Source organism: Bos indicus x Bos taurus, chromosome 9 (genome assembly GCF_003369695.1).
Source record: "Bos indicus x Bos taurus breed Angus x Brahman F1 hybrid chromosome 9, Bos_hybrid_MaternalHap_v2.0, whole genome shotgun sequence".
NCBI lineage: Eukaryota > Metazoa > Chordata > Mammalia > Artiodactyla > Bovidae > Bos > Bos indicus x Bos taurus.
The window spans coordinates 34,665,303-34,688,599 of NC_040084.1; the positions used below are offsets into that span (position 1 = coordinate 34,665,303).

Here is a 23,297-nt window from a genome sequence, read left to right on the forward strand (position 1 = left end):
TCTACCATTGTTTTTTTCATAAATGCCTCTTAACAAAAATATTCACATCAACCCTTTTTTCCTCTTTCTTTTTTATTTTTTAAACTATGAAAGCATGATAACACATTTATAGTAGACTTGGAAAGTACAGAATAAAGTTACATATAGTCCCGTTATATATTATAATTATTTTTTAAGTAGACAAATGAAGATTTTTAGTTGAAGTTTCAATATCAAATCTCAAAAATCAATAGAATGAATATACAGAAAAGCATAAGGATATAGTAGACCTGAAAAGCACCATGAACTAAACTAATTCAATATAATTAAGGTTTATACAATTTTCACACAACAGTAGGATACAAATTCTATTCAAGTTCCCATAGACTATAAACTCAGAGAAACTGGAACATATCCAGGGACATAAAACAAGGTGTAAAAATTTCATGGTCTAAAGGTTTTGAAATCATGCAGCATCTGCTTTCTTATCATCCACACTAACCCTTTTGAAAAGCAATGTGCAAATATCAAGAGTCTTAGAGATGGTTTATATGTATTAACATCTTTAATCCAATTCTAGACATCTGTCCTAAGATTTCTATCCCAGAAAAACCTCAGGTAACAGGGTGATTGGGTAATGGTAGTAACATTTCCATAATCTACCCAACTCCTGTGTTTCAGCTAAACATTCCAATCACCATTCCTCTAAAATGGATTTTTGAAAAACAAAACAAAAGAAGGCAGAGAGAATAAAAATAAAAGGAATGCTAAACATTTGGGAGCAATAGAAATATTAAATTATGAGATGTATTGTTATCGATTTAATGAAACACTTTGTACATCTAAAAATGCAAAATAAGATGGAGATAAATCATCAAATATGGTAGATTTAAACACAAGCATAATAATTTTTTTATTAGAGTCTGGTTGCTTTACAATGTTGTGTTAGTTTCTGCTGTACAACAAACTGAATCAGCTATATGTATACATATATCTCCTCCCTCTTGAGCCTCCCTCCCACTCCCCCCCAATGATAATTATATTAAATATAAATTATCTAAAGACTCCAATTAAAAGTTGTTAGTTTTGTTCAAAAAGTAAGATCCAAGTATGCCATCTAAAGAAACCAACTTTACACATGAAGCTATAATACCATTTGAAAAAATTGGAGGTGTACCATAATTATCTGCCATCATGGAAAAACTGTAGTATAGTGATTCATTTTATTAATTTTCTCTAACATATTTCTATTAATTTGACTTATTAAAAGCAAAAATAGAATATATAAATGAAGAAGGACTCTTGCTTAGATTTCTAAATTTCTGGATCATAAAGCAAAATCAGGTTAGTCATCAAAAGACTTGTTAGGAAGCAAAAAGGAAATCATGTATTATCTCCCCTATCTTTGTTTTTGAGTTGCTTTTAACCTCCTTTCTCCATTCTTCACACCTACCTGCCCAGAACTGGTATTGGGATTTGTGGAAACACAAACACATCTTATTGGCCAAGGTCGGTTTCCAGACCGCACCTGTCCACAGTTCCCACTCACAAGTGGCTTATAGTCCTTTAAAAACGTGGCCAGGCATGTCAGGATCAGGGATGAGGAAAACAATGAGCAATTCTCTGGTCTTTCGATGGTTGCTGCTTCTTAACCCTTTCACCATTTTTGTTAGCATAAAGAAAAGCTCTTGTCATTTTGACATTAACTAGTTTTGCCTCATAATAGGAGCACTAGTTAGAAATGGAATTGAGTAATGGGAAATCCACTTGTGTAAGGCACACATTACCCAATACTAAGGACACTAAGTATTTTTCCTTCAGGGTTGTTTCAGTATTGACTGTTTTTCTGTCAGACTTCTCTACCAGCTTGGAGAAGGAAGTGGCAACCCATTCCAATATTCTTGCCTGGAGAATGCCATGGATGGAGAAGCCTGGTGGGCTACAGTCCATGGGGTGGCAAAGAGTCAGACACGACTGAGCGACTTCACTCACTCACCCACTCTCTATCAGCTGTAAGTTATTTCAGACTGGGAACTGTGTCTTGTTCATCTTTATGTGTCTTAGTCTGTAGCACACAGCCTGGCACATAATGCCCATTGAATGAGTGAGTAAATTTCCGTTTCCTAATTTCCATCTTCATCCACTGTGAATTTTTGAATGGGTGCAAGGAAGCTTTTATTTGGAAGGCAAGAGGCACTATATTTCGTTGACATTCTAAATCCCTGTTCTCAGTAATCAATAAATCAGGATTCACATTTCACAGATTTATAATAAAGATTTTAATCTCTTGGAGCCAGTTTCAGGCAGTGTTCTGACAACCATTAATTTTTAGTCCTGTCAAATACTAGTATAAGTGTATCAGGCACAATTTTTTATTTGACCTTCTATAGACTCTTCACTGTGTGCACCAAGAGCTCTGATGCAGGCTGTATAAATTATCACGGGGTAAAAATAGCGTACGCCAACATTTTGAGAACCTAAGAATTAACTTCCCCAGTCACACTTACTTTTTAACAGTACATCATGTAGAAAAATACTCACTTTAGAAACTTTGGTTTATATATTTAATGGTAAAGTTCACAGAACTTTTCTAGTTTCTATAATAGATTCTGCTTATATTGAGCTAATACTCACCATTAAACTCTTCATTAGGACTGTTGACCCTTGGAACGTAGTATTTTTTATACACTATAATTTATTCTTATTCTTCAAGCTATATTTTAAAAGTGTCATTTGGACATGCAAACAGTTCTTAATGAGAATGGTTGAATAAATTCTCTTTTTGGCTTGCAGGGGAAGTGTCAATATATGCATAATTCATTATTATTAATTTCTTCTGGAAATCAGCCAAGTAGGCATTATAAGCAACATGTCCATTTTTTCCTTTTTCCTTTTTTCCACCCACAAATTTGACAGTACTCCAAGGAGGGTGCAAAGTGCTGCTGTCTCTGGGTGCACACGTGACCTCTGTCCTTCCTTTTGCTCTCTGTGATGTGTGGGTGTGAACACACGCACACAAGGCACTTGCATGTGGGTGGGGAGGGCTTGTCAGTGAGTGGAGAAATAGCAAACACTGAGCTTGTGCTGTGAGGACTAAAATACCCGATACAAGCCCTGGAACTATAAAAATTCCATAACCAACATTTGCTTTTAGGAGTCTCTTTTGAATCTTCCTCTATCCAATAACTGGAGTCCAGGCTGGCTACACTCATTTTTCCAGATGGGTCAAGGGGCATTAAAAGCAGAACAAGGCTGTCCGCATGGGAGTGCTCTACTGTTATTGATCTTGTGAATAAACAATAATATTAGCAAACAAGTTAAATACCTCTGTCTAACAAACCCTGGCATGTCATGTTCATACCTGCTGGAAGATACTGAGGGTATCCAGAAGATGTGACACTCTATTCCTGGATCAAAAAACTGTTTCCTCCAGTTTTCATTTTCCAAGGTATATTGTCTTGTAAAACACATCAGTGTTCAGCTTTGTGTAACTGCTGTAAGAGCATATGTTGATCTGGCAGGGCCAGAAAAAAGGAAGGAATCTGGTGACAGGCAGGATTTGCATTATGATCTATGAAGCAAAGTTAATTCTACATCTTCTCTGAAAGAAAGAAGCGTTGGCTTTCTCCACGTACAGTCCCTGGAATATAGGAAGTGGTCAAAAATGTTTGTTCAATGAGCAAGGAAATGTGTAAATAAATACAATAAGCAGGAAAGAAGTTAGGGGGGTAATCACAATTTAAACCAGAGGAGAGGAGACCATAAACTTACTAAAAGATCATACTGAAATAGCTCTGTGAACCTACCTACAAGGATCAAATTACAAATTTGAATGAGGTAAGAGATGAGAAAAAAAGAGTTGTTATTAGTTTCCTAATTCTAAAACTTGGATTTAAATAATCACAAGAAAATAAATAATATTATTAACCATTGAGGGCTTCAGTTCAGTTCAGCCACTCAGTCAAGTCTGACTCTTTGCGACCCCATGGACTGCAGTACTTCAGGCCTCCCTGTCCATCACCAACTCCTGGAGCTTGCTCAAACTCATGTCCATTGAGTCAGTGATGCCATCCAACCATCTCATCCTCTGTTTTCCCCTTCTCTTCCCCACTTCAATCTTTCCCAGCATCAGGGTCTTTTCAAGTGAGCCAGTTCTTCGCATCAGGTGGCCAAAGTATTGGAGTTTCAGCTTCAGTGTCAGTCCTTCTAATGAATATTTAGGACTAATTTCCTTTAGAATGGACTGGTTGGATCTCCTTGCAGTCCAAGGGACTCTCAAGAGTCTTCTACAACACCACAGTTCAAAAGCATCAATTCTTTGGCACTCAGCTTTATTTATAGTCCAACTCTCACATTCATACGTGACTATTGGAAAAATCATAGCTTCAACTATATGGACCTCTGTTGGCAAAGTAATGTCTCTGCTTTTTAATATGTTGTCTAGTTTGGTCATAGCTTTTCTTCCAAGGAGCGTCTTTTAATTTCATGGCTGCAGTCACCATCTGCAGTGATTTTGGAGCCCAAGAAAATAAAATCTGTTCATTGTTTCCACTGTTTTCCCACCTTCTGCCATGAAGTGATGGGACCAGATGACATGATCTTAGTGTTTTGAATGTTGAGTTTTAAACCAACTGTTTTACTCTCCTCTTTCACTTTCATCAAGAGGCTAGGTTTTGTTTGTGCCCTCCAGGAGTCTGTTTCCCCAGTCCTATGTAAGTACTGAGGACTCTATGGTGGAGTTAATGGTGACCTCCTCTAAGAGGGCTTATGCCATACCCAGGTCTGCTGCACCCAGAGCCCCCGCCCTTCTGGCAGGCCGCTGCTGACCCATACTTCTGCAAGAGATACTCAAACACCCAAAGGCAGGTCTGGCTCAGTCTCTGTGGGGTCTCTGGGTCCTATTGAGGGCTTACTTTGTGTCAAAAAATTTTATAAGCATTTTACAGCTATGAACTCATATAATCTTCACAGTGATCCTGTGGTGTAGATACTATAATTATCCTCATTTTTATAGATGAGGAACTGGGCAAACAAGATTTAAAAAAACCCAAACTTGTTCATAATCACATAGATGGTAAGTAGTCATAGAAGAGACAAAACGTGGTGACCTAGCAGTCTATTTCATCTATTTCATCCACGAGTGGACAAATGAATTCATGACCATATAAGAGCCAGATTTTCTCCCCAAAGGGGAGAGAGAGTTCAACAAGCAGGTGGAAGAAGAGAAACTGAGGGAACTTGGTGAGAGCTGAGAACCCCATGGGTGATTGAAATGAGTCTGATCTCTGCTCCTCCTCTTCTAGCTGAGCATTCACAAGAGAGAGGATGGTGGGGGCTCCCAGTGCAGGGAGTATCCTTTGTTTTCCAGGTTGTAACCAGAGAAGATCTCACCTAACAAGGCATGACAGGGGAAGGAGCCAAGATGGATAAATTGTGACAAACCACTGATTCTCTTGTGTCCTTGGAGAAGAGTAGTAAGTTTCCTATGTCCCTGAATAGAACTCTGATGTAAGGCAATTGAGAACCAAAGATGAGAAGAAGCCTTGGGATGAGACAAGGGGAGTTAGATCTCTCCAGTTTGACTTTTAGGCAAGGAAAGAATCAAGGCAAGTTTTCAAAATGGATTTTATGTCTACTGATGATCTCCATGGCAATTTGATTACTATATATGAACTTTTGCTATTTATGAACATTTGACCATAATGAAATTTTAAAAGATATTTTTAAAATAATTTTAACATTTTTGCTCAAATTTAGTTTTGTGTCATGTATATCTGATTACCTGCAGAAGTAAAATAACTGGTTAAATTCATTTTGTCACATAAAATAAAGAAGTACCAGTATATTTTGTTACCTAGAGGTAAGGTCACCATTAACTATATGGATTAGGCTGGGACTTCCTCATTTTAACACAGAAAGCCTTTTGTACCAGGAGATCCTCAGTCTTTGGTAAACCGGGGTAGTTAGTAAGCACCTGCATACAAATCACATTTCCCTAACATTAAGCGAGTTCAGATGAGTCAGTCCAAGTATGACTGGTTTTAGCTCTGCAGAATGTACTGATGTTCCATCTTAAGCTCTAGGTAGACGCTCCTCATTTGGACTCATTGAGGACTCCAATTCTTCAGCAGGTCTCTGAATTGTGGGTTTGAAATTTTTCTTAATATTTTCTAGGAAGATGCAAGATATCTAAATCTGTGAAACAGCAGGAGCTAGGTGATAGAGAAGCATCTGTGATAGCTTCACAGACCATGCAGGAGTAACATAGGAGCAGGTGCTTTTGACTTTTGTGTCTCTGGAGAATAGGAGTCAGGACAGGACAAGAAATTCTCTGACAGCCTCCTTCACCCTAGCAGGCGCCAGGAGCCAGGATTTTGAACTTTGTTGTCAGCTCTCTTATTAATTCCTTCAGCAGTCCTTGGCATCGTAGCCAAACATCATTTTAAGCTCTCAGTCTGTCAACTCTGGATAATTCTTAGCTATCTCACAGTGTTGTTGTGGGAATTGATTAATATTTATGAACACATTTAAATGGAGAAGTGCAGTATAAATATTATTGAAAGAACTGAAAAATTGTTTCCTACATAATATTATACATAAAGGAAAATAAGCCATAGACTGTAGTGTCTTCTTGGAAGAGTTTTAAAATAATGATCAGTTATCTGCTGTTTCCCCTTTCATCTTTAATAAGTTTAGTGTTTTGTTATCTAATGTTTTCAACAATGATTTCTGCTAAATTTATTTATTTTTATTGTTTTTGTATTGATGCATTTTATTTCCTGTTAAGTTCATCTCTTTATTTCCAGTTAAGGTTTTCTAAATCATTGACCATGATTTTTCTTCCATTGAAATTTATCTGGTTTAAAAGGGACATTTGTCATTACTTAAGAGTAACTATTGAAACTCATTGCTTAAGAGAATAGATATTTCTGTAGTTAGGATCATTGCATCAAATTTCTGTTACATGAATTCTTGTCCCCTTCTTACATTTTTCTGTATAAAATTAAAAGTATATTTAGCTGGAAGAAAATGGGATTTTCAGCATAATAAAATTTTACTTAAGTTTTTAGTTAAGTTTACAAATTATGTAAAATAGATAAGTTATACCTTTTAACAAAACACATATTAATAACAATTCTAAAAATATTCATAATGGTATTTTACAAATGGCAAAAAATACATTCCATGTTAAAAGACAGTCCATTTCAGAAAGATTATTTAAAAAAATTCTGCCTCATATGTTGTGACAGCAAGGAGAGCTACTTGCTGTTGTTTTAACAATTCAACATTTAACTGCTTAACTTCTGTATCATGTCTAATTTTAAGACCAAAATTATTATTGTAAATGTTTCTTTAATTTCTCATAACTTCAACATAGGTAACTCTTCCCAGCCATAGCTGCTATTTAGTTAAGACACTGACAATGCTGTCTCCTATCACCAAATGCTGTGTCATGTAAGGGTGGCAGCCTTTTCAGACTGAGTGTCTTGGAGCATCAATATCTTAGTAGAGTCAATGCTGATGCAGGACCTGGTTCTCAATAATATACATTTAGAAACTTTTAAACAAATCAGTTTACTCCAAATGATTAAATTTATAAAATATATCCTAGTTAGCCATATTCACGGGAGAATGACTTATGAAACACACATCAAAATTTTAATTCCAAATTAAAGGTATATTTGGTGAAACCAGTAAGGGACATTCAAGAGCCCCACACAAAAAACTGCTTACTGAACACAGAATCTGGAAAAGGAAATTGTTACCAAAAAGATGAGACTTCACTCTAATATGTTCTAGAATGAGAGCTTTTCTCATTCTTACCAAAATTCTGTAATTATAACTGATAACTAAAAGTAGAGTACATACAGTAGAGACACACTAAAATATTCTTTTTGATTACTCCTGTCTTTCAATTCTTCTTACCAGTAGCATACACAGAAAACCCTTCATAATTACCTAACAAATTTCCTCATCACAAACATATTACATTTACTAGAATCTATTTCAAAGGGCTACTTCCTTTTTCAGGGAGCACCCTAAGTCTTTTGCTAAGGTTTCTCTAATCTTACCAGAGGTTTATTTTATGTTTTTCTACATGTCTCCCACTGCCCAACTCCCAGGTACAATTTCCACAGAGGTCTAACTTTATCTGCATTATCAATCAGTTAGGGTTAGGTTAAGGTCTGCAAGAAACAATACTTAAAATCTTTGAGGCTTAAAACAACCAAGATTATTTCTCCTTTAGGTTATATGTATCTGTCTGGTAAGTGAGGCTCCTTTCCATGTTTTGCTTACTCAGGGATGCAGGCTAATAACCTTCTGTCTGGAACATTGCTGCCATGGTAGGGAAGGAAATGTAGTTAAGTGCACTCTTCCTCTTACAGGCTTCTACTTGGAAGTGATACATACTAGTTCTAATAACGTTTCATTGGTCAAAGCAAGCCCTGTGGTCATGCTTACCTTCAACGGGATAGGAAAGTACAATTCTACTATGTACTTGGAAGAGAAAAACCAGAAATATCTTTTAACAGCAATAATAAATACCACATCTAGTTATTTTGATTAATATTTTCATTTTTAAGGAGGAATGTTTTCTAATCTAGTTCTCAAATGAAAGGCTCAATCACTCAACAAATATTCATTTGAGTGTCAACTTTTTCAATCTATTTTGCCAAATGCTATGAATGATACAAAGATGCAAGAAATGTGGATCTAAGGACTTTTGTATAATAGAGTACAACAGTCTTCTTATAGAGCTTGGTACTTCTGCTTCATAGTCCTTAGCAAGTAGTAATTATTTCTGCAACTATTTGTGTCATGTTATCTCCTACCTCAGTTTATATATTATATATAGGTTATGGACTGTATCTCTTTTCATGTCTATTAATATAATCTCAAGAGCAAGCACCATGCCTAATACCTAGTAGGTGATATTCAGTGATTATCTACTGAATATATTATAAAAGAAAAAAAAACTCATGAGGAAGTCAAAGAGAGAGACATTGCCTCCAAACAAATATATACCTTATTTAGACTTGTATCTCTCTTTGTATTGACAGTATTTATCTGGTCAGTATTTTGGTTTGCAATAATGTCCTTGTGTGTGTGCTAAGTCGCTTCAGTCATGTCTGGCTATTTGCAACCCTGTGGACTGTAGCCCGCCAGGCTCCTCTGTCCAAGGGATTCCTCTAGGCAAGAATACTGGAGTGAGCAGCCATTCCTTCCTCCAAGGGATCTTCCTGACCCAGGGACTGAACCCGTTTCTCTTTATGTCTCCTGCATTGGCAGGTGGGTTCTTTACCACTAGCGCCACCTGGGAAGCCAAATAATGTCCTTACACAGGAAAAACAATGCTTGTTTGACTTATTTTTTATCCCCAAGCACTAACCCAGTGCCTGACACATGATAGGAACTCAGTAACCTTCGCTGACTCAGAGAAGCAAAGGAGATAAACCCTGAGGATGACTGAAGTAAATAACTGTCAATAGATAAAGTGAAGTGAAGTCACTCAGTCGTGTCCAACCCTCAGCGACCCCATGGACTGCAGCCTACCAGGCTCCTCTGTCCATGGGATTTTCCAGGCAAGAGTAGTGGAGTGGGGTGCCATTGCCTTCTCCGTCAATAGATAAGCCACTGTTATATAGCAGTCACTAGAGTGTGCTTTGGAGAAGGCAATGGCACCCCACTCCAGTACTCTTGCCTGGAAAATCCCATGGACGGAGGAGCCTGGTAGGCTGCAGTCCATGGGGTCGCTGAGGGTCGGACATGACTGAGCGACTTCACTTTCACTTTTCACTTTCATACACTGGAGAAGGAAATGGCAACCCACTCCAGTGTTCTTGCCTGGAGAATCCCAGGGACAGTGGAGCCTAATGGGCTGCCGTCTATGGGGTCACACAGAGTCAGACACGACTGAAGCGACTTAGCAGCAGCAGCAGAGTGTGCTTTCTTCAGTCAGTCTATTAGTAACATATGGTTTAATTTTCTAAAGCACAAGTGTTACACACAATCGCTTCTGATAGGCTAGTAGATGAGTGTTTCAGTAATTGAACAAAATTCCAATTGCGTTGGACACACCTGGGCGATGGAGCTTTAACAGATGACTTCTAGTGGCTGGAGACCCACCTCCACTGGAGGACAAAGTTGAGAGTGACAAGAGGGAGGTTTGTCACATTCTATACAGTTGGGGCTAGGTTTGTAGCATGGATTTTCGTCTCAGTTCATATGTACTATTTTAAGTTTTGATATTCTGAATTTCTCTTAACTGGGGAAATGTAAAAATGTGTACAAGGGAGCCTGGTGGGCTACTGTCCATGGGGTTGCAAACAACAACAAAAATGTGTACAATCAACCATAGTATAATGAATACTTTTTTCTAAAGATGAATATAGCACGCAGATTATAGGTTTTTCATGTTAACATGAAGCAAATGTATGTATCACTCTGTACATAAGGGTCAAGATGTGACTTGCAGTTTAACTTCAACTGAGGAAATGTAAACTACCTTATAATAGGCTTTTATTATATGCTGAAAATATTTTCTTTGATAATTCTCCAAGGAATATAAATATTGAGACTTGGTTACATTTCCAAGATGATCAACCATCTTTCAAGGTACAGGACAGCAATTACACCAAATATTACTCTGTAAATCATTGTGCCATTTGCACCTCTACATGTTATGTGGTTTAACAAGAGATTTTTTAATATAAATGTTGCTAAAACATCATTATTATGAGCTTAGTTATTAAAATGCCAGGAGTTTGAAAAAAAATCTAACCATCCTAAAGAGTCTTTTGTTATTTTTGAAAATTTATTAGAGGTATTTATCTGAAGTCAGCCCAAAGCCTTAACCTTGACTTTAAATAGTAGGAATTTATGAAAATAATAAGATTTGTTTTTCTTTTAAATCAAAGGAACAAAGGAAAAGAAATGCTTAAAAATGAGACCATTAGATAATAACCACTTATTGGAAATCTAAATGTTGTTACTTAGGAATAGTTCAGTATCAAAATAAAGAATGCCAAATATACTACTTATTGAGACACAAAAAAAGGGCTGGCTGAACAGGAAATTCTTGAAGCTCTGCCCAATTACTTGGCATGGACATTGGAAAATTCTAAATCTAGGAAGTTTAGTGTATTTAATAATATTTTCTTTGTGTTTATATAAAATCATGTATGTGTAAGTAAGAACCAGTACATTTGTTATTGTTGATGATGAATAACAGAAATAAACCTAATATAATCTCTTTTAATTGGAGAATGCCTGTTGGACATATGACAATATTCTTTTCACCCTTTGTGTTAGGATTTTGTGAAAAAATTTTTGCAAGTTCTAGGAATGCTAAAAAAAAGTACTATTGGGACTTATAGTTATCATAAATGCATCATTGTAAGAAAGGGAAACCTGGGTTCAGGTTAAATGGATCATGGTCATGGAAACCATAATCATTGTTGCTGTTGTTGTTTAGTCACTAAGTTGTGTCTGACTCTTTGCAACCCCATGGACTATAGCCCACCAAGCTAGGTAAGAATACTGGAGTGGGTTGCCACCTCCTTCTTGAGGAAATCTTCCAGACCCAAGGATCAAACCCATGTATCCTGCTTGGCAGGTGGATTCTTTACTGCTGAGCCACATGGGAAGTCCAGACACCATAATTCAGTTCAGTTCAGTTCAATTCAGTCGCTGAGTCGTGTCTGACTCTTTGCGACTCCATGAATCGCAGCACGCCAGGCCTCCCTGTCCATCACCAAGTCCCAGAGTTTACCCAAACTCATGTCCATCGAGTTGGTGATGCCATCCAGCCATCTCATCCTCTGTCGTCCCCTTCTCCTTCTGCCCCCAATCCCTCCCAGCATCATGGTCTTTTCCAATGAGTCAGCTCTTCACATCAGGTGGCCAAAGTTTTGGAGTTTCAGCTTCAGCATCAGTCCTTCCAATGAACACCCAGGACTGATCTCCTTTAGGATGGACTGGTTGGATTTCCTTGCAGTCCAAGGGACTCTCAAGAGTCTTCTCCAACACCACAGTTCAAAAGCATCAATTCTTTGGCATAATTAGAAGGATACAAAATAAGTTGTCCAGACTGAAAATAAGGAGATTGGAGTCCTATCCTGAAGCTCGCATAACCTGGTTCTGGGATCTTGAATAGGGCCATATCAAAATTATCCTTGGTCCTCTTCATCTTCTACTTCTTGATTCCTCTTCCCTCAACTATGACAACCAAAGATTGTATGGAATCCTCTTTTGACTGAACTTCCTGAAGCAGAATTCTATGTGGTGGAAAGGAAGGATCCCTCCGGGGCAGGAATGCTGGATATTCCTGACTTTATCATCAATAATAGCTCGGTGACCTGAAGCAAGTCACTTCTCATTTCTGAGCTATTTCCTTGATTCTAAAAATGAGGTTATTGGGGCTTCCTTAGTGGTCTAGTGGTTAAGAATCTGCCTGCCAATGCAGGCAGGGACATGGGATTGATCCCTGGACCAGAAAGATCCCACATGCCACAAGGCGACTAAGGCCCAACTGCTGAGGCTTGTGCGTCCTAGAGCCCGCAACAAGAGCACTCACTGCAATGAGAAGCCCAGGCACCACAAAACTAGAGAGTAGTGGCTGCTCAATGCAACTAGAGAAAGCCCTTGTGCAGCAATGAAGATGCAGTGCAGCCAAAATAAAATAAATCGAATAAATTAAAAAAACAATGAGGCAACTGGACTAAAAGGTCTTTAAAATCCCTTTCAGGATAAAAGAAAAAATCTAAGAGACTAGACAATAGCATTTCTATCAAAGGTAACTGATTGCCAACTGAGCATTTATATGCTGGTGTCTTGCTCAGAGAATCAAGCTGAGAGTTGTCACTAAATTTCTGCTACACAAACTGTGGTCTAGAAATCAGCAGCGATGGCATCCTCTGGGGCCTCTTTAGAAACGCAGATTCCCAGGCCTCATCCCAGATCTATGGAATTAGAATTTATGTTTTTACACAAGCAGATTCAAGTCTGAGGAGCAGCTGGGCTAGATCAAATTCGTGAATGTTGATGCCGGCTCAGTTATGCTTTGGGTCAGAGGTGAGAGGGACGGAAGGAAGTCCAAAGCCCAGCCAATTTCCCTTGACCATCTTCAGGTCCCTCAGCCTGAGTCCTTTCTTGTTTGAAGTGAGAAGTTAAGCAGAGTTGAGACTTCTCTGGACCTGCATAAGATCTCTTGGAAATGTCAAGTGAGGGTGCTGCTGCTAAGTCACTTTAGTCGTGTATGACTCTGTGCAACCCCATAGACGGCAGCCCACCAGGCTCCCCCGTCCCTGGGATTCTCCAGGCAAGAACACTGGAGTGGGTTGCCATTTCCTTCTCCAATGCATGAAAGTGAAAAGTGAAAGTGAAGTCGCTTAGTCGTGTCCGACTCTTAGCGACCCTATGGACTGCAGCCCACCAGGCTCCTCCGTCCATGGGATTTTCCAGGCAAGAGTACTAGACTTTAGTTTTCAAAGCACACCAGTTCTTCTGTTTCCTCTGGCTCTCTATGCTTGCTTTCCTTCCACCTGGCACACTTTGCATCTTTCACTCCCCCTTTCACTTATTCTTATTTCACTTATTCACTTATTCTTTCTTCAAGAATAAGAAATTCTTATGTAACTCTTATGAAACTCTTTAGTAACTCTTATTCTTTCTTCAAGTCTCAGTTTAGATGTCACTTTTTCTAAATGCCCCCTTTTCCCACATGCTTATCTGAGATTTTTTTCTGTAGGTTCCAATCTATCTCATTAACAGAAATATTGTGATGTGTGTGTGCATGTGCACACAATAAAATAATGTGCATTATTTTATTGCATGTGCATGCAATCTATTTACTAATGACTCTGTTAACTTACATGGCTCATACAGACCCATTCTCAGACTTTTCAGAGGCCCTTCCATATTGAAAGCAAGAGCAAAAAAGAGACCCCTCCACCCCTTTCATGGGGCTAGGACATAACAGACATGAACAAAGGCATTCTAGTGTTTCTGTAACATTATTTTATCATTTGAAACTTTATAGTAAATTTTGGTATTTTGGTGTCTTTTAACATCAAATCTTAAAATAACACAAAATATAAGATGGAAATGTATCTTAGTTGATCTACTTGGGCGATGCAGGTGTAATTTTAATTTTAGTTCACACAAACTTATAAATTGTTATTTTCCTGAAAGAAAAATGCAAATGAAAGAATAATGAGAGATGAGGAGAAGGGTGCAGTTGGGGAGGGTGAGAACTAAGAAATGATGGGTGGGATAGTGGTCATATGGAGAGAATTTCTGGGGAAAATCAGAGATTTTAAAGGATGTTTTCCCATGCAATCTAACTATTTCCTTCATATGCTCACAGAACAATAGTTTTGGCTATGTATGTAGCAATGCTTTTGAAACTGGATATGTAGCCTGCCTTTTGCTTTTGCTTTAAGTGGGGAATGAGTTGGAAATGTGACAATTTCCTTAGTCGCTTTCAGGAGTACAAGGAGAGGGCACCTCTGGGTACCCAGAGGTGGCCCAGTTCATATTTTTACAATAATGACTAATATTTATTGGAACCTTTGTGTCCTGGACAGTGGGATAAATATTTTACTGTATTTCCACATTTAATTCTTATAACTTTATAGGGTAAACATTACTGTTTAGGAATTGTCAGGGTGTTACAGAAGAAACTGAGGCTCAGCAGTCAATAATTTATCCAAAACCACACAGCCAAAGAGTGCCAAGGGAACAGGAACTCTCACCCACAAGCCATGCTGCCTGTGACAGTACACCAGAACCCGCCACCCAAATGACATTGATTAACAAGCAGTGACATTTGGGTTCATTTCTTCAGCCAGTTGTGATTCTATCTAACTTCACTGTTATCTGATGTACACCAGAAAAATCTTCCTAGCAATGTTGATTAAGAATTAATCTTTTGACAGGAGTTAAACCCCAACAGAGGCATGGCTCCGCTAATCTTATTTTGCACATGAAGTTTGGAATTAGTCAAGAAACTTACAAGATTGACAGTAGGAAGCATACTTTAATACTATACATGCTCATGCTCTGTCTATCCAGCCAGAAATTTTCTATCTCAAGTTTGTCAAAATAACAGAAGGGCTTAAGGAAAAAGCAAACAAACAAACAGAGACTTCTAGGTGTTTCCATTTTTTATCATTTGGGGAAATTGTGGTGGTCGCTAACAGACTAGAAAGACGCCTGGAGATTACTAAAATAATTTTGCTGCTAGATAAATGAGAACCTTGATGAATGAAACGTTTAAAAGGGAAGGACCAACCACCTGAGTGAACCATGCATATCTATCCTCGTCTTAGAAAAGGCTTATCAGCTGCTTCCAGGAGATTGTATATATGAGAATATTAACTCCTTTTTGAAAGCAAGTGGAACTTCCATTGGTGGGCCAGTGGTTAAGACTCTGCTTCCCCTGCAGGCTTGACCCCTGGTCAGGAAACTAAGATCCTACATGCCAAGTGGTGCCACCCAAAAAATTAAAGAAAGAAAGAAAATTCATTACCTCTTTACAGATATCTCTAGAATATTTGGTTAGTATCATGCTGAAATCTAGACATAGTATGTCTATTTCAAGTCCTTTAGTGCCAAGAACAAAACAAAGAGCTTTAAATAGGTTTTACCTTTCTTTCGTTAAAAATTTAAAAAAACTTTCTGAAGCTAAATTGATTTACTTGCAGGTAAGAGATTCATATCAGTAAAGAAATTCACTGCATAGTTTACTGAGGGGAAAAATGGTGGTTTCTGAAGTATGAGAAATGGAGTTTCCTGGTTATACTCTTGAAAACATACCCTCTGGATAGGACAAAATGAGTTCAGCATTTGCCTATGTTTAAAGTAGTCTATTGTCGCTGGTCAGGAAGGATGCCTTAGCTACAGTAAGGATCTAGCATGTCCCTCAAAATTCATACCCTTCAATAGTTTTACCTTGTTTCAACTAATTCTGAAACACAGGTTTGGCTTTGATATTCACCTCAGTGCTTCTATCCAAGGTGGCCCAGTGGTAAAGAATCCACCTTCCAGTGCAGGAGATGCAGGTTTGATCCCTAGGTTGGGAAGATCCCCTGTAGTAGAAAATGGCAACCCACTTCACTGTTTTTGCCTGGGAAATTCCGTGGACGGAGGAGACTGGCAGGCTATTGTCCATGGGGTCACAGAAGAGCTGGATACCACTAAGTGACTGAACATGCATGCGTGCACAAGTGCAACATTGTGAAACATTTTCCCTTTGCAAAAATTGGAGTTAATTTGGCTTTTTTTTGTTTTTTTTTTCATTTTTGAGTCCATGTTGGCGTCTAAAAATCAAGATGTCTGCTGAAGCTCTAGCCACCTCAACTCAACCGAGTTTCAGGCAAGAGGAAAAAGAAGAGAGGGAAGGGAAAAAGAGTAGATTCTCCAGCTGAGTCTGTTTTCTTAAGGGATTTTCCTGAAACTCCAACCAATGACTTTTGCTTACTTTCTTTTCTAGTTTTAACTGGAGGATAATTGCTTTACAATGTTGTGTTGGTTTCTGCTGTACAAGGACGTGAACCAACCCTAAGTATTGATCACTTCTGGTTGTAAGGAAGGGTGAGAAATGTAGTCTCCAGCATTTCACTTCTGTAAAGGTAAGGTTCTGTTGGTAGGAAGAAGAAACTGGACACTGGGTAAGCAAGTAGATGTTTTTGTCTCAGAAGGAAAGAAGGTGCAGGGATTTGCAGAGGTAAATATATCTTTTTGATGCAAGAGAAGGACACTGAATCTGTTAATGTTGAAGAGATTTGGAATTTCTGTGAATTTCAGTGACAAGTTCATCACTAGAGAAAAGGGATATTTGCAGACAGTCTGAGAAGTATGGGGGACGATTTGGAATAGTGCTATGAAAAAATGACAAGAACCACATCTTAATGGACCGGAATATAAAAGAATGGTGATAAGGGCTTCGCAGGAGCTGGAGATCATTAATTTGTCCTGGAACAGAACTGAATAGCTGTGGGATTTTCAGCTATTCAGTGCTTAACAAATCAGATATAGGAGCATGCTAAATTCATTTAACATTGCCTGTGCGTTGGATGTGGGGTTGTAGGAGCTAGGAAAAAATCAAGGAAGAGAAAAATTATTTTGGCAGAAATGGACAGAGTAATTCCAAAGGAGGTGTGGGGTTTTTATTCAGGCCTCAAAATGCAGGCAGGAGTCTACTGAGAAGGGAAGGGACACCAAGAAAAAGAATGAAAACAGGATCAGAGATGGGAATGAACAAGACCTATTGGAGATACAGTAAGTCTATTTGGCTGAGTAGGAGGGTTAATCTAAGGCAGTAATAGAAGGCAGATATTGAAAGAGTACATCTGATAAAGACCAAATAAAGAACAAATTCTTTAGTCTTGAAGTCCAAGCCGTATTTTCCAGGCAATAAGCAACTGGTGAAGGTTATTGTGCGGGAGAGTGATTTAAGAAGACTGATGTGGTGGCAGTGTGCTGTACGGATGAGAAGAGAGTGGTTGTGGAAAGGAAAACTGGCTTAAGAGGCTGGCAAAGGACTCTAACATTCGGGAGATGATGCATGGAAAGGCGGGGACTAAAAGGCAATAGATAGAAAGTCACTAACGTTCGTGCTCCCAGCTCTTTCCATACCTGTGCTCTCATTTGTGAATACTTGTCAAAGTGTTTATCTTACCACACTGTCTCCTTCCTCATCCTTCCTTCCTTCCTTCTTTACCCTCCCCTCTCCCCCACCCCTCTTCCCTTCCTTCTCTCCCTCCCTCCCTCTTTCTTCTTTCCTTCCCTCCTTCTACAAATACTTACTGAATATTTACTACTTACATACTGGACATTTTATAAGGCACTGAAGATTCAGAGAAGGAAATTTTATTCCCTTGGGGAATGCAAACAAGTAAGGAAATCAAGTGGAATTTAATAGGGGATCAAGTAGAAGTGTGTGTGCCAGCTTTTAAGGGCACAGAGAATAGGGTCCTCTAATCTATTATGGCAGAGAAGATGCTACTTTAACTTGCCTGGAAAAATCACCAGGGAAGCAGGTAGAAGAGGGAGCAAAGATGCAGCAGGAAAGAGGACCCTGGGCCTCAGGGGCAGCTGGTGGCTTGGTGAACCTGATCACAGTGTGTCTGTGCAGGAGCAAAGGACCGTGAGGTCCAAGAAATTACCAGAATCTTGTGTGCCCTGCTAAAGACATTAGATTCTATTCCAAACATGTTTTGGAATAGGATTTTACAAAGAAGAATATTAGCCTTTTAAAGAGTCACTGAAGGGGCTTCCCAGGTGGCTCAGTGGTAAAGAATTTGCCTGCCAATGCAGGAGACACAGAAACACAGGAGACATTTGTTCAATCCATGGGTCAGGAAGATGCCCCGGAGGAGGAAATGGGAACCCACTCCAGTATTCTTGCCTGGAAAATTCCATGGATAGAGGAGTCTGGCGGGCTACAGTCCATGGGGTCACAAAGAGTCCAACATGACTTAGCCACAAAGCATGCAGGCAAAGAGTCATTGAAACAAAGGAGTTAAAATTTCAGGGCTGGAGTCAGATTGAGATGTTACTGGTGGTTCAGCTACTTGGGGACTGTGTGACCTCGGGCAAGTAACTTAACCTCTCTGCCTCAGTTTATTCTTCATTAAGAAAAGAAAAGAAAAGAAACAACAACAAAAACTACCTTCCTTGTAGGTTGTTTTTTTTTTTTCCTGATATTTAAATGACTCACCATTATCCTTAGCACAGTGCCTGGCACTGAGAAAGCCCTCAAAACTGATAGTACTCATATCGCCTCTGGCATTGTTACTACTACAATAACTGTTCTGGGAGTGGTGTGGAAGATGAGATAAGCTGGAGGAAAGGAGATTTGTTAGGAGGCCTCTGCAATAATCTAGGGAAGAATATTTGTTTTATCCGATACTTAAATGTCATTCAGAAGGAATAAAAAATGTAGAATAAATGAAAAGACCAACAAGTAGAATTTAGTGACTGATTAGCTCAAAGAAACCAAGGAAGGAGTGAAAGATGACCGCAAGGTTTCAAGCTCAGGTGACTGTAGAATTCTGATACTATCTACATAAGGAAGCTCTTTCTCTTCCCACCCATTACCTCAAGCTTCTCAGGCCATTGCTCGCCTGACATCTTTCGATGGTCAGTTCCTTTTTCAATTTCATTCACTAGGTCGGTGACTGTGCTATGTAGGTCTGCCACTCTGCCTTTTTCTGGAATGCCTTGTCAAAATCATAATGAAGGCATATTTGAATTTAGAATCTTCAAATTTCTGAAGTCTTAAACTCCACTTAGAAATTGGGTTTGAATAAATCTTCCAATGCCTGCGTCCTAAGTCGCTTCAGTTGTATCTGACTCTTTGTGACCCTATGGACTGTAGCTTGCCAGGCTCTTCTGTCCATGGGATTCTCCAGGAAGAACACTGGCGTGGGTTGCCGTGCCCTCCTCCAGGGGATCTTCCTGACTCCTGGGAACCTGCTTCTCTTACATCTCCTGCATTGGCAGCCAGGTTTGTTACCACTAACGCCACCTGGAAAGCCCATATATCTCTCTATATATGAGCCCATATATCTCTTTAGATGCTTCCAAATCTTATTTCATATTCTAGATCATATGTTTCATATTCTAGATATTCTAGATCACGTAGCTATCTCTAGAAAGACTTTAACATTTATGCCTCTGTTTAGAAGCATTAATAGAATTCTACACTTTTTATAATTTACATTGTGTTGGAACAAAATTTTATTATGGCCTCTTAATATTATATACTCTTTATTTTCTCTTCTGTTTTATACTGGAATTATATTTTTGGTTTCACATCACAAATAAAAAAGCAATCAAACCTGGCTTGGCTTTTGGCTTTTCTCTTTCTGCTCTTTCTGCTCTGACTCTGAGGGGTTCCCTGGTGGCTCAGTGGTAAAGAACCTACCTGCCAACGCAGGAGACACAGGTTTGATCCCTAGGTCAGGGAGATCCTCTGGAGTGGGAAATGGCAATCCACTCCAGTATTCTTGCCTGGAAAATTCCATGGACAGACAGCCTGTTGGGCTACAGTCCACACAGTGGCAAAGAGTCGGACACAACTGGGTGACTAAGACACAAACACTTACACACACAATCTGACTCTGAAGACAATTGGAGAAATCTGGAAGTATGACATGAGACCTTGTTTTAACCAAATGATCTGTTCATCATGAATGCCTGATTTCAGTACAAGGAAATAGGAAAGGGAGACTAAGGCCACAGTTCTTTTCTTTCTTTTCTTTTTTCCTGTTTTTCTTGAGTTCAGTTATTCTGATTACTAAAAATGCTTTGCTGTTTGACAAAGAACAGAAATTCTGAGTTTGGATGGGGTTCAGGGATCCAGTAACATTCAGAGAAATTGTTTTTAAGAGAGAAACTTTAAAATAAATGCCTTATACAAAAATAAGTAACACAGCCTAAACAAGTTGGCAGAGTTCTCTGCTAGTGAAAATGGCCTTGTGTTGATGTGTCTAAACTCTCTGCCTAGGTTTCTTGGGATCGAGGGCACCTACCTGTGAGACAGCTGTCCTGAACTAGGGGAAGTAGAACAAAACTCACTGCCTATTGGAACCTCTGTCCAAGAGCTTGGTTTCCTTAGTTTCTGAGTTCCTGCTAATGAAGTTAGCAAGAACTAGTGCAGGCTTAGAGGTCAAAGTTGAACAGCAAGAGCTTCCACACCAGTTCATATGCAACCCTTGTACTCTTTCTCTCTACTGGTCACCTAGTCTGTCTGTGTGTGTGTGTGTGTGTGTGTGTGCCCCTGTATTTCAGAAATAGTACACGAAGGATGGGAAATTGTCTCTGTGGGAAAATGTACTATTTTGGGTTCTCAGCATTTTAGTCATCTGCTCTTGTATTTTTCCAGACTGTGAACTTATTTTGAGGCTATTAAAATCTATTCATGGTGATAAAAAAAAAAAGATAGGGACTCAATGACTCTTTCCCAATTGCCCTTTTGTCTAGTAGCAAATACCCAAATGCTTTACTTTTCCTTTCTATTTCCCTTAGTGGTGGCAAAACAATCCTACTCGTCTTTATGAAAGGACCTATCTCTGCCTTTATTTTCTGTGCTGGTAGCTCAGCAGGACAAAACAGTCCCTGGGCTAGTTTGTCTGTCCAGGAGTAAGGATTTTGGCAGCTGCTTCAAGAATTGGCTCCCTGGTGAGGGCGCTGGTCTCCCTTGGGTGTGGGAGAAGGGAGAGGCAGAGGGGATTGGAATCCCATTAAGATCACAGGCACAAAGGAACCAGGAAGTAAGAAGAAATTATTACAGTCTGTTCATCGCTCAGGATGTTAAAGGCAATAGCCTGGGCAGGTTGGTTAGTCATTAGCAGAAAAGAAAAAGCGCTGAGGGTCAGGACCGGTCAAACCTCTGAGACGGACTTGAGGTGGGGAGAGAGCTGCTGGCAAAGGCAAGACGTGGAGACAGGCTTACTTGGAGTTCGCCTGTTTCTCTTGGTAACTTTTTCCTGGGACAAGAACCAAGATGCCTCTTTTCTGTTCTCAGGCGTTTGTCTAAATAAAGCGTTCTCAAATTTCTTTTTGTGGTGGGAATCCTGAGAAACCTTCCCACCGATCAGCTGCCCACTTTCCACCTGGTTTTGCCTTGGGGGCCACAGAAAGCGAGCCGGTGAGTCTCTGCAAGCAGGTTGGCCGGACGGCTGTGAACGGGGCTTTGTACACTCTCCCAGAGCCGGCAGGACTGGTGCTGATTGCAAAGTTTCCGGGTGGAGGAAGAGAAAGTGGATCTGCAGAGAGTGAGGGGAGAGGGAGAAGCCCCTCTCCCCCACTCCCCCCGGGGGCGCCATGGGTAACCTCTGCCTGAGGCTCTGGACCTACCTGGATCGTTGTTTCCCCTGCTGGTGGTCTGAGGAGGTGGACAAGCCTGGGGTGATTCAGAACCCATGGGCTGACTGCCCTCCTGATCCTCCCCGGCTGCCAGCTCCAGAGCCCGAGAGAAGCCAGGGCCAGTTCTTTGTGGCTCTATTTGATTACCAGGCTCGGACAGCTGAGGACCTGAGCTTCCACGCGGGTGACAAGCTCCAAGTCCTAGACAAGTCCCACAAGGGCTGGTGGCTGGCCAGGCACTTAGAGAAAAGGGCCGACAGCTCCAGCCAGCAGCTGCAGGGCTACATTCCTTCTAACTACGTGGCTGAAGACAGGAGCCTCCAGGCAGAGCCGTGAGTACCACACACACTATTTCTCAACTCTCTGAGGGCGGGTAATGGGTTTTTCTTTCTTACCTAGCTGCAAACCCATTAATTTTCAAAGAGCTACTTAGAAAGTTATGAGGAAGTACTGGAAAGATCCTTCTAATTGAAATCCACCTCCTCTGAGAGGTGTGAGTGAAACTGGAAGGTAATTGTTGAAGTGACTTCCATTACAGTGGCATACTCCACCTGTCCTAGGGGCAGTTTCATCAACGTAAACAAACGGTGTATTTAATACTCTCTCTTTTCTTTGGCTGTAAAAGAAGTCAGGGCTTCCCTGGTGGCTCAGATGGTAAAGAATATGCCTGCAACAATGCAGGAAACCCAGGTTTTGATCCCTGGTTGGGGAAGATCCTCTGGAGAAGAGGATGGCAACCCATTCCAGTGTTCTTGCCTGGAAAATCCCGTGGACAGAGGAGCCTGGCAGGCTTCAGTTCATGGGGTCACAAAGAGTCAGATACGACTGAATAACTAAGCACAAAAGAAGTCATGCCTCACATTAACATAGAACTGTGTTTCTTTAGCAGGTAGCTCAGTCGGTTAAGAAACTGCCTGCAATGCAGGAGACCCGGGTTCGATTCTTGGGTCAGGACGAACTCCTGGAGAAGGGAATGGCAACCCACTCCAGTATTCTTGCCTGGAGAATCCCATGGACAGAGGAGCCTGGTGGGCTACAGTCCACGGGGTCGCAAGAATCGGACACGACTTAGGGACTCCACCACCACCACCACCAGCAGGTGTATCACAGGTCTTCCTTAAACCACACTTTCAAACCTAAAGTCCAGCTCTCTCTTTTTCTAAACTTTTGAAGCATCAACTCCAGTCCTGATAGACACACAAAGGCTAACTAACGAATTAATAGAAGGTCACATTTAGAAGATGTCACCTTTTCCTAGTAAAATCATGACTGGATATTCTTCTTTGAATCCCATTTGGTTTTTATTATAATTAGAAATTAGCCAGCTACAGATATTCAAGAGGTTTTAACAAGGAAAATAATGACGTTATTTCTCCAGAGAAGGGGATAGACTTTACCCTGATATTTGAATAAATCCTATGACGTATAGTGGAACCAAGGAA

The 23,297-nt window shown here is 39.9% G+C and overlaps 1 protein-coding gene across 1 annotated transcript in view; it reads left to right on the top strand.

The window, feature by feature from the left end:
* Positions 1-21,106: 21,106 nt before the first annotated feature.
* The window catches only part of FRK (fyn related Src family tyrosine kinase), a 102,024-nt gene continuing 99,833 nt past the window's right edge, over positions 21,107-23,297 (top strand). Inside the window, exon 1 of the mRNA XM_027551162.1 lies at positions 21,107-22,187. Within this exon, the coding sequence (XP_027406963.1) occupies positions 21,814-22,187 (374 nt within the window). The 5' untranslated portion in view covers positions 21,107-21,813. The remainder of the gene's footprint in view (positions 22,188-23,297) is intronic.